The sequence below is a fragment of the Diceros bicornis genome, chromosome 12, assembly GCF_020826845.1.
Source record: "Diceros bicornis minor isolate mBicDic1 chromosome 12, mDicBic1.mat.cur, whole genome shotgun sequence".
NCBI classification, from domain to species: domain Eukaryota; kingdom Metazoa; phylum Chordata; class Mammalia; order Perissodactyla; family Rhinocerotidae; genus Diceros; species Diceros bicornis.
In genome coordinates this window covers 56,271,532-56,298,708 of record NC_080751.1, presented here as the reverse complement: position 1 = coordinate 56,298,708, position 27,177 = coordinate 56,271,532, and the positions used below count along the sequence as shown (strand labels likewise).

Below are 27,177 nucleotides of genomic sequence, written 5' to 3'. Positions count from 1 at the left end.
TTCCCACCAGCAATTTGATGTCTTGTACTTTTCAAAATCTTTTCCTATCTGTTATCTTATTTTACCTTTTGAACAACCAGTATAAGCTGGGTAGTACAATGATTTTTATTCCTATTTTCAGAAGAGGAATGTATAAGATATTTTTTAATTTTTAATTTTAATTAAAATTGAAATTCATATCAACCAGTCGTACTCTTGCCATTAGCCATCTGTCCTTGCTGACAGGATTCTCCCATGAGGCCGCCACCTCTCCTACCTGTTAGTTGGCTTTTTCTAGTCCACTGCAGGTTTAGAAACCACATAGCAGATGTGCCAGATTTCTCTCTAGAATAAGAATGAATGGATTCATACTCTCCCTCTCACTTCCTAGTCATGGCTGGATTTTGAGCATGATGTTTCCAGGAAGGTGAAATTTGGAAAAATGAGCCATTATAGGCTGACCGAAAATGGCAGAATTCTCCAGGTAGTCTCTTATTCTGACCCCAGCCTCCCTTTTCTCCCCACCTGATGGACTTTCTTCAGCCATTTGAAGAGACTTGATGGCACCTTAGAAAGCCATTTTAAGAGGTAAATGTTCTCAGGGAAAGCCATTTGACTGTTTTTCAAAGTCAACAAGGCCAAGAAATTATCTTCTTTTTCTCTCGCTCTCTCTCTTCTCTTTATGCCCCTTCTGCAGAAGAGGAGGAGACAGAAGCAGCTGCCTCAGAACCAGAGTCTTACCTGGACCTACCAAAGCAAGTTTCGGCAAAAACTACCAGAAAGATACTGATGCTCCTCTGTGACGAGTCGGTGAGGTGGGGCCAGGGCTGCAACGGTGGGACTCCTGGTGGCTGGCTTTGCCGACCTGCTGCCGTTGCATCTTGTGTGCTGCTTCTGATGACTCTGGCTGGGCCAGATGTAGCCTGGAGGCAGCAGGGGACCGGCCCTCAGGAGTAGAGCTGAGGGACAGCCCCTGGACTTCGTGAGGCCGTTTGCAGAGAGGCCATGCTTCAGAGCTGGTGCAGCTGGCAAATGGGTCGTCCCTTAGTGGGTCAGCAAGGCGTGGTTCAGGCCTACTGACTGGCTTCTGCTAATTTAAAAAAATGCTCATTCTTTGAGAGATGGGGCACCGGTCTTGCCTCTATGAACCCACCTGCCAAGTCGTGTGGCCACAACTGACATGACCTTTCTCTGGAAGCTCAGTTTGCAATTACTCTGGGTGTGTTGGGCTTTGGCTATCTGCGTTGTATATTAGCAAAAGCCACTAGACTTAGTGTAAAGGCTACTTTGGAGCCTGTTCAGCAGAAGGCGGGGTGTTACCAAACATGATGGTTGTTTAGTTAGACGTTACAGTTCTGAGGTGGTGGAAGAGCTGGACCAAGGACGGGCAGCCTCCAGTGCCCGTGGGGCACTTTCCTTTGGCAGCTCCTGCTGAAGGAGGCAGCTGGCAGGTGCTCCCCTCTCCATTTGCAGGCTTGCTGCCAGTGGCCACCTTTCCATGGAGCCCTCCCTCAGGTGTTCCCAGCTCAGAGTGGGCACCGGGCACCCAGTCTTCTCACCACCGCCCACTTTGTGTGCACTGTGTTCTGACACGGTGTGTCCATCTCCCTCCCTGCCTTCCTCTCTTCCAGCTCAATGCCTACTGCTGTGTTCTCTAGATATTTGGGGACTAGCATATGAGTGAAGTGACAGTGGGCAGGTGGGATTCTGTGACTCGATCAAGTTTGGACTGCTGCCAGAGCTCAGGTGTTTGCCCAGTGTCTTGTGGATGAAGTGAGTCAGCCCCCTCTGAGGTGGAGAAACTAAATCCATAATGAGCATTGGCTTCATCCCTGGGAAGGGCTCTTAGGCATCCCAAGAAGGCCTTCCTCTGGGGGCCCCACTGCCGGAAGTCTCACCCCTGGGGCTTCTGCTCTGTGGAGTCACCCCCGGCTAGTTACACAGAGGGAGGCTGCAGACCCTACGATTCGTTCCTGAAACCTGTCTCTGACTGGAGATGTCATCTTCCTTCTCCTCAGGGTTTCCTCATAGAGAGCAAGCTGCTGAGCCTTCTCCTTCCCCTGGAGAAGAGTGAATGCTATCTCCTGAGGCTGGACGCCATCTTCTCAGTGAGTCCCACTGGGCTGAGTGGACGGGGGGGGGGACCTCATTCTAAGACAGCCACTATGTTCTTCCAGCCCTGGGAGTAGAGGCAGGTCTCCTGGGGCTTCCCTCACCATCACATCCTTCCCTTTACTTGTTCTGATGTGACAGATTGGCCCCAGAGTCATTTAGATGTCTCCCATCCCTGACCCTTGCTCTACTAGCTTCTCTCTCTTGTGGCTCAGCTCTCAGACTGTAGGTTCTCTGCTATACTGCTAAACTCAAGTATGCGTTCAGCCCCCTGTAGCGTTCTCGTGCCCACCAGGCCTGTATGGAGCTGTTCCTGACTGAGCATCGTTCCTCTGTTCTGATGTGTGTCCCTGATCTCACTGCCTTTCCCGGTGTTGAATGCCGTCTACCCTGGGCCGTGGCAGGTGCCGGGGGTGTTGAGGGGGCAAGCCAAACCCCTTGCTCTTAGGAGCGAGGGTCTGTTAACTCGGAGCCGGTGGGCTTCTTGATGTGGCGTTTTAGCAGTCATTCTATTTTCTCCCCAGGCCCTCGGAATTGAAAGTGAAGATGACTTGTATAAACTGGTGAACTTCTTCCTCAAATACCAAGCTCATCATTCACCCTCCAGCCAGGTAAGGTGAAGTGCAATAAAAAAGATAGCGTTTTAAATTCTCCTGGAAGCCCCCAGAGGGCATTGCTGCCTTTAGATAATACTTCTGGAGAAATAGTGAAGGTTTTGTGTCAAGGATAGCTAACTTAGCATTTTCCTTATTATTGTTACTTTTTCTGTTTGCAAAGGGAAGCATGGTTGGGGATCAGATGCTGTTCTCAGCTGAGACCCAAGGGGTCTTTTCCTGGCCCCTCCCTCAAAGCCAGCCTCAGCCACTGTGAGACCTGGGCCCACCGAGTTCTGTGTATTTTGATCTGTAACACTTTCCTGCAAAGCAGGGCCCATTTGTAATACCTATCTTGACTGACTCTTCTGAAGAAGTCATCATGTTAAAAATACTATAAAATTTTAATTTAAAAATTAAAAACTTGAATTTAAAAAGTTGTTTTTAGTTTACTAGCCTCAGGGTGAGATTCCTGATATGCTTCCAAAAAGAGTTGGCTGAGTGAACAAAACCCAGCAGCCATAAAGGCAAAAAAAAAAAAAGATATATTTGACTATGTTAAAAAAACTCTGTAGGGCAAAAATCACTACAAGTAAAGTTAAGATAAGGATGGCAAGCTAGGGGGAAATATTTTTAACTCATATCACAGGTAAGGGCTAATTTCCTTAATATATAAACAACCCCCATAAACCAATAAGAAAAAGACCAACAACTCAATGGCACAGACAAGGAATATGAACAAATACCTCCTAGAAGAGGCAGTACAAATAACTTCTAAACACATGAAAAGATAATCAGGCTTTCTTGTAATAAGAGAAATGCAAATTATAACTGCCCAAATTCCATTTTCACCTGTCAGATTGGCAAAAATCTGCAAGTTTGAGAATGCATAGTGATGGCTGAGGTGTGGGAAACAGGCACGCTTGTAGGAGTTGTGTAAATTGCTGGTGGGAGTGTAAACTGTTGCAGCCTCCATGGGCGGCAGTTGGCAGTATCAATTACAAAACCATATGCACTTTACCTTGCAATTCCTCGTCTATGATTTTATTCTATAGATGCACCTCAATACATTTGAAATGCTGTGTTTACTGTAGCTTATTCATTGCAATATTGCTTGAAGTGGCAGAAGATTGGAAATAACCTAAGTTTCCATCATTAAGAAATTGATTAAATAATATATGGTGCATCTACACTGTGGAATACTATGCAACTGTAAAAAAAGAATGAAGAAGTTCTTTGTGTATTTGTGTGAAAAGATCTCTAAGGTTTATTGGTATGTGAAAAAAGCAAAGTACAGAACTATGTATGTAGTATAGTATCATATAAACATGGGAAGGAAAGTGTGTTTGCTCATATGGACATAATGTTTCTTTGGGAGGATACATAAGAAACTGATAACATTGGTTTGCCTGTGGGAAGTAAACTGAATGAACTGCAAGACAGGAGTAGGAGGCAGACTTTTGTAAATTTAAAAATTAAAATGAAATTTAATTTGTATTATGATTCAAGAGGATATATCTATCATGTAAGTTTTATGAATATTCGTAAAATGAACACCTGGGAACCCCAATTTGGAAACAAAACATTATCATTGTTTTGAAGTCCCCCCCCACCCCATGGCCTCTCCCTGGTCCCACACCCCTTCTTTTCTACTCTTTCTCCTTGTGGTTTCTTTTCTTGTGTAAATGTCTCCCTCTGCATCTTTTCTGTAACTTTGGTAACTTTCTGCAAACTTTTCTCCATTTTTTCTCTTCCTGTCTGTCTTCGTATGCTCATGCTCGTGTACCCCCGACCCATAGTTACTACCCTTGCACCTTTCTTCAGATCAACCCCTGCAATCTCTGTCACCCCCTACAGGAGCCAACAAGCCTGATCTCAGCATTGGAGCCAGCAGAGCAGATAGACCGCGAGGGAGAGGAGGAGGAAAGCCTTGTGGAAGGGGAGACGGAAGAGAAGGAGACCCCCCCTTCTCCCAGGCTTATCCACCCCAATGACGTCCTCAAGATTCTGGAGGCCTTTGTCATGGGTCTGAAGAAGCCCAGGTGGGCTGTGGTGCTGGAGGGCTTGCCCGAGAACTGGGGAAGCTGGATAGGGGGGTGCCAAGCAGATGCTAGTGAGTGGAGAAGAGGCCGCTGAGCAAGATCTTAGGGGGTGAGTAAAGGGATATCTGAAAAGAGGGCTAGAGGAGTCGTTGGACATTATAATGAAATATATGGCGTGTAGAAGTGATTTGCATTTTTTCATTCATCATTCATTCATTCAATGAACAATCATTGCAGTCTGCTGTTGTAGGCCCATGGGGATAACACCTTGTGATCAGAACAATGGTCAGAGCACATACAAGGTGTCACGTTGCTCAGAGGAGGAAGTAGTCAACTCCAATTGACGTGTCAGAGAGGGCTTTAGGAGGAGACGGCACCAGAAGTGGGTTTTCTTAGGTGGATAAAGTGGGGGAGAGAGCATTTCAGGATGTCACAGCCTGGGGAAAGGCCTACTGTATTTAAGAATCATGACAAAGAGGTATGGTTAGTGTCAGGGATCTGGGAAGTGGGACTGGTGATCTCCAGATCTTGGAGAGCCTTGCCTGATGTGCCCAAGATCTTTGTCTTTACCCTTCAGTCGGCCGGAGCCAGAAAAGGATCTAAGGCAATGGGGGAGCCATAATTAGACTTGTGTTTTAGAAAGATCACTTTGGCAGCAGGGAGGAGGGTGATGCTGGGTACAAGGAGAGCAGTCAGGTTTGTCCAGGTGGGAAGTGATGTCCTGGATTAAGGCCATCCTAGCGGAGATGGAGAGGAGAAGACACATTTTGAGAGCTGTTTTGGATGCGTTAGTGAAAGAAATGGGCGTAGTATGAGCTGTAAGGCCAGTGAGGCAAACTGATGGAGAGAAAGAGAGTGCGTGAAACCCCAATGACAAAGGTGACAGTGGCACCAAGAATTGGGAACACTGATGATAAGCATGTGTCCTTTCTGAGGATCTGCCATAATCTGACAAATGTGTATAGCTGAGTGGGGAGGTGACAGGTGGGAAAGCTATCAGTCTGTGAGGGACAGGCACGGTGACTGGCACTGCTTGGGGCCTAGTGGTGCCAGGTGGGGAGAATGGGACCAGTGCTCTTGGCCTGCAGGGACTTTCAGGCACCAGTGAAGTTGCTGAAGGACGTGCGCAATAACTCAAAGGACTCTGAGTACTGGAAGGCCCTGACCACGGTTATCCCTGACTCCACGCAGAACCTCTGGGATGCGCTCTACATGGCCTTGGAGAAATACCAGTAAGTGTGGACGTCATGGCCCAGGAGAAGGAGGGAGCCGGGCAGGTGGGTAGGGGAAAGATCCTGCCTGGAGCAGCCACATTTGCCACCTCCCATCCCATGAACTATTAGGGACAAAAGCTGCCTTTGGCACCTCCTGTTGGGGGGACATGTGGTCTTGGGCGGCCAGCCCCCTGGCCCTGTCCTCCCTGCTCTGTTCCCTCTGGCCTGGCTCACGCAGGGCAGGAGGGTTGCTCTCATGGGTAAGACTTCTGGGGTCCTCTTCCACCTCCAACCAGAACAGAAACACAGAGATGCTGGCCCCTACTTGGTAGAGGATGAAGGATTCAGTGGGCCTCTAACCAATGTTTCCTTCCAAAGCCTCGTCCTGACCCAGAGGGCCAAGTTGCTGATGGAAAACAATTCTCTGGAGCAGCAGAACACGGAGCTCCAGATGCTGCTGCAACAGTATCTAGGTTCCAAGGTGGGTCACGAGGACCCCGCAAGGGGGGTTGGCAGGAAGCAGGGAGGCGGTGGGACTGGAGTTGATGTTAGGAAATGAGGGGTCCTCTCCCCCACTAGAGGCGAGGGGGCTTGGAGATGTGGCTGGTAACAGCGTCCCTTTGGTGCCCACAGTTTTTGGCACCAGCTGCTGTTGGGCCACTCTTAGAAGCAGTGCCAACAGCTTACAGAGCCCTTCCATAGGAATTTTCTTCTTTGGTCCCAACAACCAGTCTGTCAGGTAGATAGGGCAGAAATTATTCTCCCCCTTTCACAAAAGGGAGAATCAAAACTCGGAGACTTTGTGACGTGAGCAGAGTGTGGGCTCTTCCCACTCTACCAGCCGATTTCTCTGGTGTAGGATGTGACGTGGGGAGAGGAGGCTCCGAGTGGGACAGATGTTCCCTGGCCCCCACTCCTGCCTGCTCCAGCGATAGTTGGGGCAACTTCCCCGTGGCCTGGCAAAAGGAGAAATCTCATCATCTCTGCTCCAAAGGAAGAGTTTTGTTCATAGTGCAGTGGCTGGCTCTGCTCTGTTGACGTGGAATTCTTCACGTGGTGCTGAGGCTGTGGGCCAGGAGGGTTGTGACATACTGGGCTGAGCGTAGGTCTTCTGTCATCCACTGTGCATGTGAGAGGTGACTGAGGCCAGGCACAAGCCCAGGCACTGGGAATGTGTGGCTCTGTGTGGTCTCAGACCCCAGGCCACACCTGAATGGGGATGTGGTGAGCCTGGGCGGCATAATGGCTTCTTGGCCTGTGATAGGACTCAGACATGAGGGGACCATGTGGTCCATGCTTCCATTAATGCTGCTGTGTACAAGAGGATGGGGGAGGAGGAGGGAAGGGCAGGGCTAGACTGGGGATGGGATGGGCAGGTGAAGAGGGGAGGGGAGGATTTAAGAGAATGGATCAGAGCGGAAGGTGAAGAACGTGTTACCAGAGGTTAGCTAGCTGGAGAAGCCAGAGGAGAAGCCCCGGGACTTGTCTTCTGAAGGAAGGCCAGCTGGGGCTTTCCCAGGCATCTGGAAGCGTTTGGGGAGGACATGCTTGCAGAGATTTGGAGGCCTGTGGGAGAGCCACCATATGCACCTAACCCCCAGAGTCATGAAGAAGGAGGGCCCGGGGGAAAGTGGAATGACCTTCACTCTTTCTTTTCCAGATAAACTCTGAGCTGCAAGTTCCTCCGACTCAGGTGTTCCAGGTACCTACAAAATAGAGCCAGACCTCGACGGCTGCTGTGCTGGGGCGGACACTGGTGTTGGTGCTGGTGCTGGAGGCGGCACACGTCACCAGGGAGCTGCCTGGGCCTGCTCTGGATGTTCCAGAGCTGCTGTTGTAGGGCCTGTCCAAATAAGGCAACGAGAGGAGTTACCTGTATCCTACAGTCATGATTAAAGTCTTTAAAAAGTTGTGGCTGAATCTGTTTGAAGAGGTCAGGTCCAGGGTGACATAGGCCCCTGCCCCCACCTCTGTGTCGTGAGGGGACTTTGTCCCCGTCCTTGGGTTGTGGTGTGAGAACAGGCAGGTCACTGTGAGGTGAGGCCCAGGCCAGTGGCATGGGGCTCCCTCCTCGCTTTGGGGGAAAGTTGGTTTCTACGGGTGGAGGCTGGAGCGTCTGGGCCCTGGTGGGGTCTTAGGCCTTCAGACTGTCCTTGGGCCTGCAGGACCCTTTTGGTGAGCTTTTGGGGCCCTGGGGTTCACCTTGGTGTGCCCCCCGGGCTGTGATGCGAGGCTGCTTCTGCGGGCAGCCTGGGTGGGCGGCCCTGTGCCTTATACCCGCTTTGAACCCTGGGCCACGAGGCCGCCAGAGGGGCAGAGCCAGAGGGGCCCAGCTGGTACTGAGTTTGCCAACCTCAGTGTGCCCGCCGAGCCTGCGCCCCACACCAGTCCCCTCACTTGACCAACTGCAGACTTATCAGCTCAGTGTTCGATTTCTTTTATTAAGAGAAAAATCACCACTCAGGAAAGGAAAAATAGCCATGAGAAACACAGCTCATGCAGGCAGGGGGCAGCACTTCAAGTACAAACTCCTGGCTGAAGTGGAGGAATGGGAAGGGCCGGCTCTGCAGGGCGGGGAGGGCAGAGGTTGCCTGGGGAGGAGGAGGGGGCTCAGGGGTTCACTCTCCTTGCTCCTTGTTGTCTAGCCTTGCAAGCACTGGCTCGGGCAGAGGAAGCTCTGGGAAGCGAAAAAAACCCACAGGCAGGGCAGGGACTGGGCTGTGCACCTGTCATGGCAGCAGGAGGAGCCCAGGGGAGTGGAGCAGGGGCGGAAGCAGCCACACACAGGATTAGTGGGAAGGGTCTGGCCCACTTCTGCAGAACAGACTGGTGGAGTTGGCTGCCCTCAGGAGATTATGCCTGGGGGAGGGGAGGGTGATGTTTTTAGCTTGATCATTCTTTTTAAAGCCCTGGGCACTGGCCCATGACATGATTCTTGGTTAATTTCATTAAAGCTTTACTCCTTGACCGGAAGGCCTAGGGGAGGGTGTGGGGTGGCATCCTCAGAGCCAGGGCCTGAGAAAGGTGCCTCAGCAAGGTGGGGCAGACCCCCTCCCCTTCCCACACTCCCCACCCCACAGGAAGGGACTGGACGGGTGGGACGGGGCAAGCAGCAGGCTTGGGGTGGTGAGGACGGGCGCCCCAGCAGGCCCCTGGGACCTGAGCCCCAAGGGTGGACAGCGGGCTCCTCAGGCCCCCCTGGGAGACGGGAAAGCCCCTGCCAGAGGAGGGGCAAACGCATAGGCCCAGGAGAGGAGCTGCAGGGAGGCCAGGGGCCTTCATGCTCCTAGGAGCTTCTTGACCATGTAACCGGGGAGGCTGTAGAGGAAGAGGGCCAGCATGAGCAGCCCTAGCAGCGCCAGCACGATCTTGATGATGAGCCACTTGTACCGTGTGCAGATGAGGTACTTGATGGACTTGAGGGGGTTCAGGAACCAGACAAAGGCTGTGTCGGGCCGGCTGGGGGAGGGGGAGCCTCTGTTAGGCGGTGGCATCTCCCAGGGCGCCCTCTCCCCTCAGCCATTCTAGACCCCAAGAGGCCCCGTCACAGCCGCGGTCCCAGAAGCAATGAGTGCAGGAGCCAGGGTTTGAGCCCATTTCTAAGCACCAGGTTTGCAGCGTAGGTTCCCTGCCCTCTTTGCAGGGCCCCCTGGCGCCCCACTCTCCTCCCAAGGCCTAGGCCGCATTCTGACGTTGGGCAGCCATCCAGCTTCTACCTGGACACTTGCAGCGATGGCAGCTCACCACCTGAACAGGCAGCCACAGGACTGCAGGCGGTTCTGGGTATTAGGAAGCTCCTCTGTTTAGCGGTTCATTGTCCGCGGTCCAGTGCTGCCCCTTGCGCGCTCTCAGTGAGATCAGGGTCTCTCACCTACCCCCTTTCCCACGAACATAAGCTTCTGTCCCACTGGCTCTGCCCAGGGTCTGAGGAGCACCACCCCCTCACTGATCCGCCCACCGCCAGGGCGCCATCGCTGCTCTACCTTCTACGTGGCCTCCAAGCCAAGAAGTGTGTGTAGAGCTTTACATTCTGTTGTTTGTGTTACAAAAACAACAGTTTTTCGACAATAATATGTCAAGATATAAAATCAAAGTACTGATTCAAACTCCTGCCCCGCCAACTCCTGGAGGACACTGCCGAGCGGGGGAGCGGGCACGGGGCACCTGGTTTTCAACCCCAGCAGGAACTGGCAAGTGAGGCACCTCTGAGAGCCTCGGGTTCCTCACCGACACAACAGGGTTGACAGTGGACCCTGTCTCCGGGGTTGGTGAGGACTGAAGCAAGACAGTGAAGGGGGATGCTCCCAGCACTGCCTGGCACTGAGCGGCGCTCAGCGAAGGTTGGCTACTGAGACGTGTGAGGGGGATGGAGCTACTGACCGTCCTGCAGGGTGGAAAATGGCTCTGGGTTGGGAGGTGGGTGCTGGTAGAAACTATTCAGGACTCACTGGCTAATCCTAGGCAAACCCTTTCCTCTCTCCCTTTCCACATCTCAACTTCTTTCTGCCAACAGGACTGGGGTCAAGTCTCAGGAATGTCGCTGGGAGAGGAGGTCACATAGCACGAAGAACACTGGATTGGCAACTGGGAAACCCAGGCTGAGTCCTATCTCTACCCTAATTTGCTAGGTGACCTTGGGCAAGTTACTTCACCTCTCTGGCCTAATATGTAAACATGCAAAACAGTCATTTCCAGTTCTGAGTCTGTGATACCGTTTGAAAGCTTGAAAGTTGCTGTGTGTGTCTGTGTGTGCATGTGTGCACCTGTATGTGTGCATACGTGTGTGTATGCATGCGTGTGTGCACGTGTGTGTGTGTGCATGTGTGTGCTCCACATGCTGCCCAGCTCATGAGCCCTAGGTCCAGAGGAAGAAAGAGGAGTACCAGACCCAGGAGGACGCCAGGCTCAGGCTCCCAGGATCTTCTTCACCAGGTAGCCCGGCACAGAGTAGAGGAAAAGGGCGAGGAGGAGCAGCAGCAGTGCGAGCAGCAGCAGTTTGAGGAGCAGCCAGCGGTATGTGCGCCACAAGAAGTAGCGGGCAGACTTGAGAGGGTTCAAGAACCAGATGAAGCTCGTGTCGGGCCGGCTGGAGCAGCGAGAGGAGTGGAGGGAGCACGGAGAAAGGACACAGAGGATGAGGCTCGGGGTGCGGCGAGGGGCCCCGGCCAGGAGGGGGCCGACCCTGGGCTGAGTGTGTGTAGTTCTAGGTACCTCCGCAGCCATCAAGGCTGCCTGGGGCCCCAAATTCCACCACTGCAGCGGTTTGCCTTTGAGAAAACTAGGGAGAGCACTTAACTCTGCTAAGTGGGGCCTTCCCTGGGAGAGGAGCTGCTTCTCTGTACTGACAGCCCCTGCTCTGGTTCAGAGGGAGCTCGTGGATTCCAGGGGGAAGGAGAGGAGGGAGGAGGCTCCCCTGCAATAAGGCTGTGGCCCAGGAAGGGACAGAGAGGGCAGAGGCGGCTGCAGAGTGGGGGCAAGAAGACCAGAAGGTTCTGGCCCCGCCTTCCTGTTCCAGTGCCCCCAGGGACCAGGGGGCAGGGTGGCCTGACAGGCAGGGCACTCACTTGGGTTTCTCTAGGGGGTCAGGTTCATTGCGGGCCAGGCCAACCGGATTCTTCTCCGCCTCCTCAGCAGTGAGTAGATGCAATTCCGCCTCCACCTTGCCCTGCAGAGAGAAACAGAATGGTCCCAGTGCCTGGGCCAGGTGCTGGGCACTCAGCACCCTAGCCTGGCCCAGCCCTGCCCTCTGCTCGAGCAGAAGTGGTGCCCACCGTGAGCTCAAACTCGTCATTCTCATTGCGAGCTAGGAGAGGCCACCAGCCTTTGACGCGCTTCTGCTTGAAGATGGACACCAGCGGCACGTCCACCTCCCCCGTGGCCATCTCCATGGTGCACTGCTTGGCTGTCTTCGCGCCCCGTGGGAACCGGTTCAGATCCAGCTCGATGGCCCCTGGGGCAACATCAGAGTCAGAGATCGGGTCAGACTGGCGCCCTGCCCCACTCACCCAGGGTGGGCTCACCCGTCCCTACCTCCCCCTCTCCTGTCCCCTCTGTTCAGGGTCCCAGTCCCCCGGCCCCGCCCAGCCCTGCACCCAGGAAGTCGTCCGCGGAGAAGTGGTCAGCATCCCAGATCTGCAGGGTGAGCCGCGCGGGGATCTTGTATTCGGTCTCATCCCAGGAGAACATGGACTCCTTCTTGGAGATGACGATCTTCTCCTCGGCAGCCAGGTAGTCAAAGGGGAACAGGTAGCGCCAGTTGAAGTTGCCCTCGCCGGTGAGGGAGTGGTAGTGGACGTCTGTGTCCTGCTTGTCCTCCTGCTGGCCCTTCAGCCACCTGTGGGGCGCCGCCCGCTCCAGACCTGCGGCACACCTAGTGGGGCCTCTCCCCACCCCACAGCTCCCCTGCCTCCCAGGAAGGTGGCCCCCCAGCCCAGCCCCCTCCCAGCCAGGGGACCTCTCACCCACCCCCGCACAAAAATGTCACTGGACTTCTCCCCAGTGAAGAAGTCATCGTCCTCCAGGACCACCTCATCCGTGTTCCACACGATGACCCGCAGCTCATACCTGGGCAGGGGAGAGGCTGGTTAGCAGCCTGGGGAGTGGGGTTTCCCAGGGTCTTGGGTCTCGGAGGGGGCAGGGGGCTGGAGATGAGATGACCGGTAGTCCTGGGGACTCAGGGCCTGGGCCAGGTTGGGGCTGAGCGAGCAGATGCGGGAAGACGCTGAGGGCATGGTGAGATGTTGGGGCTCCCGGTGAGCAAGAGAGGGTCAGCCAGCCAGCATGGCTGTTGTGAGGAGAGCCCTGGGGTCGGGGGAAGCCTGTCTGGCTGGACCATCAGGACCCAGAGCACACTCCTGGGCAGGGAGGCAGACTCAGGACAGGGAGGGGCAGGGGCCGGCTCCTGGGGCTGGCTGAAGCGAGGCCCAGAGAGTCAGGAGCAAGTTCCCCTGTCTCCAGAGGCCAGAAGCTCCACTCCAGTTCCGCGAGAAGTTTACATTTAAGCCCAGCAGCTGGTAGTGGACGCCCACGGAATTTGGTTTCCTTTAAGTCCTTGTCCCCAAAGAGGATTTTCTCCTCAAAGTATAATTGTCATTATAAATTGTAGTTGTATTATAAAAGTTATTTTATAAATAACTTTTTTATATACATTATGAAAATAATTGTCATTTTAAGTGAGTTAGTTACATTTCAACCATTATGAGTGAGGTTGAGTCATCCACTAAAAATTGGAGTGTGGCTCTCCCTGAAGTCTCCCTGGACTGCAAGTCCCAGGTGATGCATAAATTCGGGTGTCCCCTAGTGGCAGGCTCTGGAACAGCACACTCGTGGCCTCAGACCTGGAGGCTATCCAGAACTGGCTGCATAATTTGCCAGCCCAGCGCAAAATGGAAATGTGGGGCTCCTTGTTAAAAAATCATTAAGAATTTCAAGATTGCCATCGTGAAATAAGTGCGGGGCCCTGTGCGAATTCATATGCCCATGAAGCTGGCTCTGATTCCAGGCACTGAGGATGTCAAAGCTGGCAGCGACTCCATCCTGCCACTTTACAGATGGGAAAACTGAGGGCCAGGGAGGGGAAGTGACCTGGCCAGGGCCAACTAGGAGAGGCAGGTGGCTTGGTTCCTGGTCCAGTGCTCTTTCCACTCTACCACCCTCCCGCCTCTTCCGGGCACTCACGCCTGCTCATCTCATCACCAGGTGCTTTAAATAAAACGTGGCCGAGCTTAATGACAGCCTGGAGTGGGGACTGTCAGAGAGCAGAGCAGGCTCTCGGGGGTTCTGTGTCTTGTGTGCAAGTGTACGTGTGGGCACCCTGGGAGTGCACTGTGTGTGGGTGTAGGAGGATGTGTGTGTGTGCGCTCTCCGTGGAGGAGAGCAGCTGTAAGGATGAAAGTCCACTGGAGGGTGCTGGCATGTCCTCCTCGCCCTCATTGACCACACAGTGGGGGGTGTGGCCCCTGCCTCAGCAAAGGGGACCACTTAGGGCAGGCCCCACGACTCTCTTGATGGGTTGGTCTGTCCCCCCAACAAGGCCACACCAGGGGCCTAGGGAACGCCCACTGACCAAGGTGATCTGGGTGGGCCTGGGGCCTCCTACAGGAAGGCCAGCCATGGGGGAGTAGCAAGGGGTGTGGGCAGGGAGGGAGTGGTGCTGGGTCTGAGCAGCTCACTTCTTGGGCTTCCGGGGGGAGATGTCCAGAGGCGTCCCCGGGGCTGGCATGTCCATGGGGAACATGTCCACCCACAGCTCCAGGCGGCCCTGAGGAAGAGGGGGCATGGCAGATCTCCCCACAGACTCCTCCCTGTGCCCAAGACGGCCAGCTCTCCTCTCTCTCCCAACCTTTGTTCTATCAGGACCTATTTCATCAGTTTTCATCCTTGGACGCCAGGAATTCCTACGACGTCATCAATAGCCAATCACAGCTTCTAAGCGGGAAACCCCAGGTCTCCACCCGAGCTGATGTGATTCTCACTCAGAGCAAAGACACATGTCACTGAGTTACTGTGAAGGGCCCTGGTGGGGAGGTGTCCCCAGGCTCTGGGGAACGCAGACAATAGCCTGAGGATCTGTTTTTATGGTTCCCAGTTGGAACTCTCCGATTCCAAATACCAAAGAATCTCAGATCCAGGCCAAGCGTCACCTGCTCAATGCCCGGCTTGTCAGGGTTGAGCAGCGGCCGCGTTTCCACGTGTTCCGGCACCAGGCGGCAGCCCACGCGAGGGATGTCCTCCCAGTGCCTCAGGGCGGACAGCGCCACGTGCTCTTCTGTGGGCTTCCTTTGACCTGTGGGGCGGCGGGTCAGTTGCACACATGGGCTCAGCAGAACAAGAGACCTGTCCTGGGCCAGGGACTCAGGGGCACAAAGAGGCCCCTGAGCCATCACCTGTCTGCCCATCTTCATTTTACTATTGGGGAAACTGAGGCACAGAGAGAGAAGTGGCTTGCCCAAGCTCTCGGCTGCCTCATAGGGCCCAGAGAGGCCTGCGTCCTTGGGTTTCCTCTGCTTGGGGAACTTGACCAGAGAATCCTGCTGTGAGGAGGGCTGTGAGGTCAGGGAGGTGAAGAATCCACTTCCCGTCCCAGCAGCCCGAAAGCAGTCAGCACAAGTCCCCAGCACAGACACCTCCCGATTCTCTGAGAAGTGCCACACGGGCGAAGGAGTGGGGAGAGCACAGGGCTTGGAGCCACAGGGACCTGGGCCCATGTCCTCGCTCTGCCTCTTAAGAGCCACATGACCTTGGGCAAGTCACTGAAACCCTTCGGGTCTTGGTTTCCTCATCTGCAGAATGGGGAGAATCTCCCTACCCGACAGGGACACTGAGAGGGAGAGAGAAGGCCACAAGAGGGCAAGCATTGTGTAGCATGAGGTGGAAGGGCAGAGGCTCAGCAGACAGCAGTGGGACACTGGGCTGATGAGCAGAGGGTCTAAGGAGACCCCAAGCTAGTCTCCGAGGTCCTGCCACAGGGAAATGTGGGTCCCTTCTTGGCCTCTGACACCCCGTAGTGCGTCCAGTGCCCCGTTACCATTCTCGTCCTCGATCTCAGAGGGTCCGGTGAAGACGCGGTTGGACACCTTCACTCTCCCGGGGGGCCCAAAGTGGGGGCCATCCACCTTGCCCTCCTTGCAGAGGCGGGTCAGGATCTGGCTGGGCTTCATGGGGTCCCGCCAGATATTGTAGCCGTGTCTGTGGGAGGGGCAGACAGGCTTGGTGGGGCTCCGGTGGGGCTGGGCCATCCCCAGGTCACGACTGGCTCCAGCAGTTCTCTTAAGTTGGCTATTGCCTGGATCAGCAAGTGGGCCCTGCCCTGGGCTCCAGGCTCAGCTGAGACTCTAGAGATGTTGGAGGCTGATCCCTCCTGCCCCAGGCTCTGGCCCGACATGCCCAGTGTCCCAAGGATGAGTATCCAGTCTCCCCACTGCAGCTCCCTGTGCCTACTCCTCTAGAACCTCAAAGACTCCCATGAGGAAACTGATAACCAGAGAGGTTAAGGGGCTTGACCAGTGTCACACAGCCTGTCCACGGCACAGGCCGGCCAGATCCATAGTGGACTCTTCCTAGTGCACAGTGCTGCCTCTCTTCCCAGCCCACTTTTCTCTCCTTGTCCTGCCTCCTCTGTCTTAGAACCCTCTGGCTCTCTCCTTGTCTTGGAATCTGCAGACCTGGCCCCTGAATGCTCTGCCCAGAGCCCGTAGGGGTGGAGGCCTGGCCTGGGACAGAACCTATAATATGTCTACTTTCCCAAATCATATGCTCTGAACCTTGTGTTCAGAATCGAGGTGCAGCAGGCACGCCCCGCCCTGCCTGCCCCACGCACATGGAGTAGGTCTGGGCGATGCCACAGGTGGCGCGGTGCTTGCTGTAGAAGCGGTTCTCCAGGTCGATCTTGGTTTCCCCAATGAGGTCGTCGGTGCCTACCAGATCCCAGTCGTACACGGCCACCGTCAGCATGGATTCCATGGGGAAGGAGGCCTCGATATCAAAGGACCTGGCAGGACGGGGGTTGGGAGATGGGTTGAGGGTGGGGTGGGGTGGGGTGGCAGGTGGTCTCGGCCAGGGAAGTCGGGGCTGGGCGGGGCACCAGGAGGCCTTACTTCCCAAAGACAGGGTTGAGCTGCTTGGAGATGTAGTTCTCCTTGTCGCGGATGTCAGTCTTGCCCAGCCGGATGGCGATGTAGGGGTCGGCTTTGCCATTGATGTCTGCGGGGTGCAGGTCCGTGGCCTGGGATGGGGGAGGGGTGCTCCTGAGCAGGCTCCCCACACCCTCCTCCACTTCCAGTGCCCCTGCCCCCTCCCTGATGGCCCCATGATGGTGAACGGCAGGAGCACTGGACTGGAGGTAGGAGACTTGCTGTGTGACCCTGGGCAAGTCACTGCCCCTCTCTGGGCCTCGGCTTCCTCCTCTCTAAAAGGTGGTGACTAGAGCAGATGACCTCCCTTGTATCTCCCAGTTGGGGGCTATCAGTTTGCAGCTGCTTCAGCTCCTCCTGGGCAGGAGGACTGGGGACTAGCGGGATGCGAGGGGACTCTCACCCGGACCACATAGACGCGGACCAGCACGTTGATGGGCTCATTGCTAGGGATGCCCTGGAACATGCCATAGGTGGGGTCGTAGCTGGCTTCCCGGGACACGTCCTCTGGGAGTGGCACTTTGTACACGCAGAGGGAGCCCTGGGATGAGGCAAGCTTGGGTCAGGGCACAGGTTCCCACAGGCACAGGCAGGAGTGGCATTCAAAATAGCCAAGAGCACTGGGGTCTCTGCACCCTGCTTGGGCAGGGGCTTGACTCTGTAGCTGCTGGACCCCAGGGAGGTCAGGGGTTCTGGAGGGAGTAGCCAGGGCAGTGGCAGGGGTGGGAGAGGCAACCTGGGGTGGGGGCTCACGGCAGATGCTCTTTATGAACCAGCATAGGAGTATTTTCACCTTTCACCAACCAGCGTGGCTGACAGTTCCCCTGACCGTCAGCCCTGGGCCTAGGGGTGGGGAGAAGAGCCAGTGGGGGGTGGGGGGGTTGTGGGGTGGGGGTGCTCAGGGCCTGGGGCTTACGGGCTGTGCCCCGCTCCTCGCCTGACCTTGAAGCGGCCCACGATGCGCTCCTCCTCGCTGGAGCCGTCCTCGTCATCCCCCGTCTTGCCCCGCAGCAGGTTGAACGTGTGCAGCCAGTCCTCAAAATTGTCGAACTCAGACTCCAGCTCCTTGGGGTACACCTGAGCCAGGCCGGGCCGTCAGGGGGATGAGGCCTGTCCACTGGCCTCCGTCTTGCCCTGCCTGCCGCCTCACACCCCCAGGTGTGACCCCATGGCCCTGGTGGGGTCTGTCCCCAGACTCTCACCTTGAGCTCATCAATCTTGGGTTTCTTCTTCTCAGGGGCCTCAGACCCCTGGCCGGGGCCTGGGTTCTGGGTTCTCTTCTTCTTCTCCTCCTTGGCTGCCTTTGCCTTCTCTTTGCCCTTCATCAGCCCCTTCAGGCCTGGCCAGAACAAGAGAAGGAGGCCTAGTCAGTTCGTGGCAGAAACGATCGAGCAGGAAGGCCTGGGTTGGAGACCCCAGCTCCGCCGCTAATTTACTTTGCTAATTTAACTTCAGGTGTCTGTGCACCATCTGTAAAATGCAGACAAATGCCTGAGAGGCGTGTCCGTCTCAGGCAGGGGCAGGGCACCAATAAGGCCATGCTGGGAATGTGTACAGGACTGTTGTCATGCCCCTTTGACAGGGTGGGGCATGGAAGGAGCATGGGTCTGGTGCCAGCCGACTTTCCTCTCTGGCCTCCGTCTACTTGTCTGTAATATTAAGAGGGTTGGTCTACATCAGCATTTCCCAAACTGCATTCAGTGAAACACCAGGCATGGGTGTTCTTGGAATGCTTTAGAAGAAAGGGTACATTGTGGTCAAATAAGCTGGGGAAATATTTTATACTGTATCTTTCTTTTAGAGATTTATAATAACATTTGTATATTGAAGGTACTGAGAAGTCCTGCACCAAAGGACCTGTTTAACCCCTTTGACCCCAGAACCCTCTTTTCTCTCCAGAATACCCATTAATAGTGTTCCGTGGAAAAGGTCTGGAAAAGGGTAGATGGGATGAGCTCTGAGATCCCTTTGAGATCTGATGTTCTGTGGCTTTAAATGTCTGTCCGTCTCTGTGGTTGCTGAACTGGTCAGAGTAAAAGCTACTCTTACGTAAGAGCCTAATCCTGCCCCCTGGTGCCCAGGGGTACCTGACAGCACCTGCTGTTGGCTGCTGCACCATGAGGGCCCACGGGAGGGAGAAAGAGAAGCAGCTGGTGTGGCAGGCAGGGGAGCTGGCCATCCAGGGGTGGGGATGGGGAGCAGAGATCCAGGGTTCCGGGGCTCACCCTCAGTGTTGTCCATCTCCTCCTTCTCCTCCAAATCAATTCCCGAGTCCTCTTGCTGTCGAAGTTGCTGCCGAAAGATGAGGTGAGAAGAGGGAAGGTGGCCTTCCTGGGGAGGGGGCTGTTGACCCGTGGTCTCAGGCCAGTCTCAAATGCTGAGAACCATCGTCTTTCCTACTAGGTTTCAAACCCACCATGTGCTCTACTTAAGTGGGTTAAAAAGTTTATGATGTGTATAATATAACTAACTGCACTTAGGAGTTTATGATTTTTTAAATTGTGTATCATTTAAAACATATGGTGTCCTTTAATGTTGCTTTCTTAGTGGTATTTTTTTTTTTTTTAATGTAGAGAAGTATAACTGAGTAAGAAACGGTGCTTTATTTTCTTTCACTCAGTACACCCCACCTACTGGAAATGAAATCACCGGGTTTCAACTATGGTGCTACCATACCAGCCTAACCCCCTCCCCGGCCCAATTCCTCCTCTGCCGCCAGCCCAGGCTGGAGGCCTCACCTCCTTCATGGTGTCAATGGAGGCAAAATACTTGGACCACCAGTCGAGCATGCTCTCATCCGGCTCCTCCTCCTCTGGCTCTTCCGAGCTGCCCTTCTTCTTCTTCTTCTTCTTCTTCTCCTTCTCCTCATCAGCCTGGGGGGTTGGCCAGGGCCAGAATCCTGCACACAGTCCTGCACCCGGGCCATTCCCAGAGCCCGGGACAATCCGAGGTCCCCTGTCCATTCTGACCATCTGCTCCTGGGAAGCCCTGGGCTCCACGAGGCTCTGTGGGGCCAACATGTCAAAGGGGCAGGGCCTTGTTTTGTAGAGGAGGATGCCACGGCCCAGAGGGGTCATGACCTGCCAATGTGAGCCCCTGGCCAAGGCAGGATGGCACTCAGGGCCCCTGCTGCCCAAGCAGCTCTCTCCTTGCCTCTGTGGAGGGGTGTGCTGGCCAGAGCATCTGGGGGCTGCGGGAGGCTCATCCCCGATGCTGGGCCCCTTGGCCTGACACCCTATGCCAGTAGGGTCCTTCCTCCCAGAGGTCCCCAGATGGTCCCCATACTCACCACATCCACCTTAACAACAGCATCAGAAGTCTGCAGAAGAGAGCCAAGGGGACAGGGACAGAATTAGTCTCTGGGGCCTGAAGCGGCAGCCCAGCCAGGATCAGAGGAAGAGGGAGCTCATGCAGGGACGTTCTCTGTGTGTCGGGAGCCCTGTGCTCACAGGGCCAACTGTGCACTAACAAGAGCACACTGCCTGGCCAGCTGCAAAAGGTCCGCCCTGCAGATGTTTCCTCAGACCCTCGGGGTGGGGGTGCTCAACCCTGAGAGGGTCGTGAACTCCCCAGATAATTTCAGGGGGCTGTCAAGGTTGGGAGAGGAGCAGACGCAGCAGGCAGTAGTTCAGTAATGTTGGCTAGATGGAGGCCACTCCAAACTCCACTTTTCCTCCCTTACCAGGGCCAGTGCCTTAAAAATTAAGCGGCCACACACACACTGCATAGCTGAAGAGGACCCTGCTGAAGACGCCCCACCAGAGCCTAGGGCCTATGGGAAGATGGGGAAGCTCAGGCCAGTGCCGTCCTCTGTCTTGTTTGCCAATGGCCTGAAACTAGGGGGCTTCCCTCCCTGATCCCTGCCCCCCAGGCTCCTCAGGGAGGAGCTCAGGAGGCTGGGAGCTGAGGGGCTCATGGGACCTCCAGGTGTAGCCCCAGAGCCTCAGCAGTGCCGTCCCAGGGCTATGGGCCAGGCACCGGGCCTGAGCTGCTCCCCTTTCCCAAGAGCCACGTCCACCGCTAACTCAGCTGGCTGGCCAGGACCCTCTGGGGACACAGATTATGGGCCAAGGGAAGGGTGTTTCACACCAAGCTCAGACCTCAGAAGCCGGGAGATGCCCCAGGCTGCGTAAAGTACGTGAGGTTGGGAATAGGATGCCGAGAGTGTGGTGAGGAGCAAGCCCACTTCCGGCCCCTCAGCACTGTCCGGACTCAGGATGGCCTGTTTCAGGCGGGCCTCCATCCTGCCTTCCCCTGCAGATGCCATCTCCTTAGGCAACAGGTCTCCCTCTGACAGATAAACGGCCCTAGTCTCAAGGCCAGGAGGAATAAGGAGCTTCCACCTGGAAATCCTTCCCCAGCCCAGGCCTGGGAGAGCTGTGTGTGAATGACTGGGATGGAAAACCAGGGACCTCTGGAAAGAGCACTGGTGTTCGCACAAGGAATCCATTGCCTAAGGTGTCTTTTGTTGGAGTAAAAATTGCAGGCTATTATCTCAAACTGTTACTGCTCTCTCTGTCTCTCATACATGCATACCACACACTCTTGCACACGTGTGCACACGTGTACGCAGAACTGATAGAGTCTTGCATGCCAGGACAGTGCCAGGATACAGCTGTTTGCACATGCAGTCAGAGTTAACCCTCCACCATCACGTGCCAAATGAGGCGGCCTGGCTCCCAGGAAGCGTCACACGCAGCTGCACATGCCCAGTCAGTGTGGGACTGACCCCGCGCGCCTTACCGCCTCCAGCTTCACCATGGTCTCCAGCTTCCTGACAGGCACCTCCGGCTCCATGTTCACCACGACCTCCCCTGCGGGGTGAGAGGAGGGGCCCCCATTGCACAGCACACGGCAGCCCCGGAGGAGCCTAACTGGACAGAGAGATGGACAGACAGGCAGACAGACAGGGAGGAGCAGGAGTGACAGTGAGAGTCAGGAGTGGCTGGAATGTCCAGAGGCCTAAAGCTGATTCTAGAGCTTTCTGAGGGGAGAGGGAGGGATGGGGCAGTTGAGGGAGAAAAGATAGGCAGAAGGAGAGGGATAAAGTGAGCCAGAGAGGAGAGTGAGATGCAGTGGAGTGAAATAGTGGAGGCTGGGCTGGGAGGGAGGCCGGGACGGAGGCCGCGAGGCAGGCTGGGTCTTCTCTATGAACCAGTGGAGGAAGCCATCTGCCCTCAGGCCCTCTCAGGACATCTCCAGCTCTGGCCCTTTGTGGCTCTAGAGTGAGGGGCAGCCCTGGGCAGCCCTCCTTGTCCCCCAGGTTGGGACCTCCCTCCTGGCGTCCCCCACACCCACTTGGAGATGCCTCCGAGGAGCAAATTGGCAGCTGTGTGGACTGGACTGCGAGCTAGAGCCCCTCCGCGGACAGAGTGGAGCCAGGCCTGGGCTTGGGGTGCGGCAGTACCCGTGGTGTTCCAGTTGGGGGCCAAGCGGTCTGGGGGCCGGTAGATGAAGCGCCGCAGGGAGCTGACGGCGTGGGAGCCCACCAGGGTGTAGCGGCCAAAGGCCCGGCAGTCCACCACGCGGATGTTCAAGGGCGGGTGGAGCAGCTCATTCTCTGGGAGGTCCTGGGGGTGTGGGCCCAGTGGAGCCTGAGCTCAGAGAAGGGGGCAGAGGCCCCCACCATGCCCAGCACACCAGCTGCACCCAGCCCTGCTGGCTATACCCGGGCCTGCACCCACCACTTCAAACCACTTGACAAGAGTGTTGAAGTTGGGGTTCTTCTTGTAATTGTGGATCAGGGAGGACTGCACCCCTTTCCCTGCACACTCGATGTCCACCCGCGGCCGGTCCACCTGGGCTAGGTTCACCCGCTTCAGATCCCGCAGGCCCCAGAACAGCACCTGGGTGAGGGGAGTGGGGTGGGGAAGAGGAGAGGCTTTCAGGCAAGGGAGCCAGCTGTGCGGGGGCTGGGCCACCTGAGAAAGAACTGGGCGGTGGATGGGCAGTGGGTCAGGAGGGGCAGGGCCGGGAGAGCTGATGAGGGGTGGGTTCCCCAAGGGGCTGCGGGGTGAGGGTGGGAGTGGGGGGCAGACAGGAGGGCTGGGAAAAGTCCCAGAACATGACAGTGTGACTCTGTGGAGACTAGACAGGCACTGGACTGGGGCGGGAGCCTGGGTCTGCTGCTGGCTCCGGGTGTGACCTTGGACAATCACTTCCCCTCTTGGGCCCTCAATCTCCTTGTTTGAAAAATGAAGGGTGGCCTGAGGCTGCTGAAGACCCCTGGAGTTTAGTGCCAACAGTGTACTGTGTGCATATGCTCCTTGGTGGAGAGACAGTGAGGGGGGCTGGGAAGCGAGAGCACAGCAGGGCCTGCCCAGGGCAGGGACTGGAGGGGCTGAGTGGAGCCCTCACGCACCTCGACTCGGTACTTGCTGAGCACAGGCCGGATGCCCACGGGCACGGGCATGATGGGACCTCTGTCCACGTCCACCGGGCCATTGATGGGTGGCAGGTCGGCCTTCCCTGCCGGCCCAATCTGGGGGATGGGGGTCACAGTGTCACACCCTGAGGAGCCTGGGGAGAGCACTCACCCTAACACCTGGGGAGGGAGAGTGTCACTGCCCACCCACCGCCCAATTCATTCTCAGGTGGCCCAGCCCCCCCATAGCTGGCTCCCTTGACTGAAAGCCTCTCCTCTTCCCCACCCCACTCCCCTCACCCAGGTGCTGTTCTGGGGCCAGATTGCCATGTGATCTGGGGAGACAGGGAAGGCCAAATGGCCCCAGGCCCCCAAGAACCATGCCCCCAGCTTTGGTCAGGGGAGGCCCCGGCCCCACGCCCCTCTTCCCTGCGGCCCTACCTGCAGCAGCTCGAAGGCAGCCAGCAGGTCTCCAGCCGTGGCATTGCCACGGTAGATCTGGTAATACTCCAGCTGGGGCGGGAAGCGGGGTGGGCAGTACGCCTCATCGGCCATCTTCACCAGGGGCTTGGCAAAGGTCCGGCCCATGAAGTCAGCTTTGCCCTGACACGACAAACAATAGAGGTAACCTCACAGTGCTTGAGTTTACCAAGCACGGTCACACCTGCGATCTCATTCAGTCCTCACCACTGCCCCGAGAGTTGTAAGGGCGCAGGTGTGATCATCCCATTTTACAGATGGGGGAAACCAAGTCTTGGGGCCCACCACAGACTTGCTCAGGGCCATGCTGGCAGTGGATGGCAGATGCAAGACTCAGGACTAGAAATAAGGTCCTCCTACCTCCAGTCCAGAGCTCTCTCAGGGTACCCCAGTAGCTGAGGTAGCTTGTAGTAAGTGGCTCCCCAGCTCTGGAGGGGTCACCCCAATCCTTCACTCCCCACTCCAGAGCTCCCATGGAGACCTGTGAGGCTGTTACTGACTGTGGTAGGCAGGGGCAGGAGGTCGGGGGGCCCCTGGGATGGGGGAGGGCAGAGGACAGCAGGACTTGCTGGCACATCTCCTGAAGACTCTGGGCCTGAGCTCGGTCTGTCTACGCCAGGAGGTGGGGACGCCCTGGCCTACCTCTTCCTTGAGATCCCAGAGGCCCACAGTGTTAGGAAGGGGTCAAGCTGTGGTGACAGTTAGGAGACACCTGGGGTTCCTGGGAGGGCTGGTCAGTAGCCCAGACTCCCAGCTTCCCGGCAATCACCCTGGCCGCGGAACTCTTGGGTGGGCTGGGGAGGTGGCTGTCAATGCAGGTGGAGTGCAGGGAAGAAGGGTAGGTGGGGTGCTGCTACAGGTCCCTGGTGCCAGAGCCCACCCATACCATGCTGTCCTGGTCGTAGATTTCAATGACAATGATGGGAGGATCGTTCCGCAACTCATGAGCTTCACCATACAGCTCCAGGTTGTCGAACACCAGCATCTGGTCCCAGGTGGGGCATAGGGTCTCATTCAGCACCTGCAGCATGGCATGGGGGAAGACGGGTAATAAGTGGCGGTGGGTGGGCAGATACAGGAGCAGGAGTCACCCTCAGTGACTTCAGCTTCCAGGGGACTCAGGGGGCAGGACTGCCATGTTCTCTGACTCTTCCGGGAATCTTAAAATGAAAGCTAATATGAGGTCTGCTCCCCCACCCTCAATGTCTTCCCTGTCTTCTGTGTTGAATGTAATCACAGTTAAAGCCTCTACCAGTGTGGCCTGGGCCTGAGCTTATCTGCAAGGCTTCCCTCTAAAGATCTGGGCACTGGCTGATCTATTTCTCCAGGTCCCACAAGCTCACGGGCCACCCAGTGCTCTCAAAGCCAGAGCTGCTCCCTCCTGCCCCGGCCTCACCTCTGTGCACTGACTCTGGTTGATGAAGAAGACACGGGCAAAGGGGTCTGAGAGGCCGCTGCTGTCGGCGGCAAAGAGGCTGCGAGCCTGGTACATGTGGGCACGGAGCTGGAACGCCTGCTTCTCTGTGGGGAAGAGCAAGCTGAGGCTCTGGGAATAGGTGAGCCCTCCAGTGCCCTCCTGGGGTGAGGGCTGGGAGCCAGGGGCTGCCCAGGCCAGGAGTCCCCACTCACTAGTGTAGACCAGGCTGATGGGGGGGAAGGAGTGCAGGCCCAGGCCCTGGGCCGCCTTGACCTCCTCGAAGCCGCAGGGCAGGCCACACAGGAAGTCCTTGCGCTGCTTGCTGAGGCCCAGCCACAGGTAGAGCTCCAGCTTGGCCTGCACCGTCCAGCCAGCCGAGCCGAAGCCCCGCTTCCCAGGCAGCTGAGGGTGGGTGCAGGGTCAGCTGCCGGAGCCCATGGGGTGAGGAGGGGCCAGGGGCTGGTGGAGGCCTTGGTCAGAGCTGCCCCTGCACCTCCACAGCCATCCCACTGGGCTGGGGGGAGGGGAAGGGAAACCCAGCACAGAGGGGGATGGGCAGGGCGGCCCCCGCCTTCCTGTTATCTCTCCAGCTCTTCTCTGAGCACCTGCTACTTGAGGGCTCCACCCATCAGCTCAGGTCTGTCTGACCCTGGGGTGGGATTGCTGCTCCCTCCAAGCGGGGGCTGACCCCTTGAAAGAAGCCAGATGGAAACCTGGACCCCAGTGGCCCCCACCCCAAGTCTCTCTCCCCTTCTGGCACCTTGAGGAAGAGCGTCTTGACCTTGGCACAGTCCTTGCCCAGCTCCTCCTCAACGATGGAGAAGAGTAGGTCCTTGGAGGGCACCCGCGCATAGGCGACGCGCTTGTTGTTGCTCATCATCCAGATGAAGACGTCGGGGATGCTGTGCTGGGGCTGGTGAGGGCAGGAGGGGAGCCAGTCAGGGAGGGGTCCCGTCTCTTGGCTGGGGCCCCCTGAGCCTGACTGACCCTCAGGGTCCCTGCAGAGGGAAGGCCCCACGACTCTGGGTCTTTCTTCGCCTCTCACTGATGGAGCGGGAAGATCACACAACAGGATGAAGGGCTCCTTCACTCCTCTCCCCCAACCACTGTCAGAGCAGGAGGGGCCTCCTAGGTGGTCCGGTCCGACCTTTCTCTGTGCAGCCCGCATTCCCACTCCGGTCACTCTGGCTTGGGGCCGGGCACCCCCTCTGTGCACGCCGGCAGAGGGCCCACCTCATCCGCCAGGAAGCGTAGCTTCTGCAGGAAGTTCTGGCACAGCCGCAGCTTGTCCCGCACCGTGTGCCGCTTCACCTGTGCCCGCAGGGTCTTCGCCTGCTGCCCCATGCTCTCCTGCAGGGGGTGCAGTAAGTGGGGCTCAGGCCATGATGCACGACGAAGGGGGCTGGCCCTGGGGGCTGTGACCTCAGAGACAGATGTCCTCCCACCTCAGGTTCCCCTTTTCACCTCCAGACCCTCCCTCTGTCCCCCGTGTGGCCCAGTGTTGGGGACCAGTGCGTCCTCACCAGCTCCCGCATACAGGACTTGAGGCGCTCCCGGTCGAGCCTGGTGCGGGACGAGTGGCCCTGGTCCTTGTCAGCGAGGGAGAAGAAGCGGCTGGGGAGCGGGGGGCAGTGCTTAGCAGAGCCCAGCCGCCAGCAGGAGGCCTGCAGACACCTCCTCCTCTGCCCAGTCCCCCACCCCGCTGCCCCGCACTCTCACTGGCAGCCACAGCTGAGCTCCTCCAGCACGCCCCGCAGCCGCCGCTCGGGGTAGGACTTCTCCGTTTTGATCATCTCCTGCACGTCATTCAGGCCTTCTTCCTGTGAACCAGGAGTGGGGGGGTGCATGCTGAGCCATGGAGACCCCTCAGTCAGCTCCCGCTAATGTCTCCCCCCATTCATCAGGGGGAGTGAAGGGCTAGTGACCTGGGACCTCTCACTAGCGCCACCCCCCGGTGTCCCACCATCATAAAGAAACCACCCATTTCCCAGGTTCTGTTTTCAGAGTCTGAAGGTCTTCATGTTCGTGGATCTTCAGTTCCTGAAGGAAGAAGCCCCCTCTGGGTTCTGAGTCTGTGGTCCTGGTGGACTCACAGGGAATGGACAGATTCAGGGCTAGACGGGGTGGCGGTATAGGCCAGGACAGAGGGGCCGGCCAGCCGCCTCCAGGGAACGCTGGGACCAGATGGCCAGGGTTCCCAGGTTCCACTCCAGGTAGCCCTCACGCCCTCCGCCTGCTCCTGGGACCTGGGGCAGGGACAGGAACAGAGGTCCTGCGGGGGCCATTCCTGCAGCACCCTCTCCCTTCCCCCCACAACCTCCATGGCAAGCTGCTGGGCAGATGGG

At 56.7% G+C, this 27,177-nt stretch overlaps 2 protein-coding genes across 2 annotated transcripts in view; one reads left to right on the top strand and one right to left on the bottom strand.

Annotated features, from left to right (window-relative positions):
• DRC1 (dynein regulatory complex subunit 1) overlaps window positions 1-7,851 on the top strand; it is a 49,653-nt gene extending 41,802 nt beyond the window's left edge. Inside the window, exons 11-17 of the mRNA XM_058551625.1 lie at window positions 677-789; window positions 1,998-2,087; window positions 2,616-2,702; window positions 4,542-4,726; window positions 5,815-5,958; window positions 6,319-6,421; window positions 7,601-7,851. Of these exons, the coding sequence (XP_058407608.1) occupies window positions 677-789; window positions 1,998-2,087; window positions 2,616-2,702; window positions 4,542-4,726; window positions 5,815-5,958; window positions 6,319-6,421; window positions 7,601-7,657 (779 nt within the window). The 3' untranslated portion in view covers window positions 7,658-7,851. The remainder of the gene's footprint in view (window positions 1-676; window positions 790-1,997; window positions 2,088-2,615; window positions 2,703-4,541; window positions 4,727-5,814; window positions 5,959-6,318; window positions 6,422-7,600) is intronic.
• Window positions 7,852-9,135: 1,284 nt separating this feature from the next.
• On the bottom strand, window positions 9,136-26,690 carry OTOF (otoferlin). The gene is made up of 28 exons (XM_058551620.1): window positions 26,552-26,690; window positions 26,356-26,446; window positions 26,066-26,182; window positions 25,593-25,745; window positions 25,045-25,234; window positions 24,812-24,936; window positions 24,302-24,436; window positions 23,377-23,538; window positions 22,933-23,052; window positions 22,256-22,417; window positions 21,979-22,141; window positions 21,315-21,445; window positions 19,861-19,890; window positions 19,310-19,444; window positions 18,797-18,863; window positions 17,774-17,910; window positions 17,514-17,648; window positions 16,975-17,112; window positions 16,536-16,663; window positions 16,259-16,429; window positions 15,467-15,627; window positions 14,583-14,725; window positions 14,112-14,200; window positions 12,406-12,504; window positions 12,033-12,274; window positions 11,712-11,890; window positions 11,505-11,605; window positions 9,136-9,399 (listed from the first exon to the last, which is right to left on the bottom strand). The coding sequence occupies exons 1-28, from the start codon at window positions 26,677-26,679 to the stop codon at window positions 9,219-9,221; spliced, it is 3,813 nt and encodes a 1,270-aa protein (XP_058407603.1). The 5' UTR covers window positions 26,680-26,690; the 3' UTR covers window positions 9,136-9,218.
• Window positions 26,691-27,177: the final 487 nt, after the last annotated feature.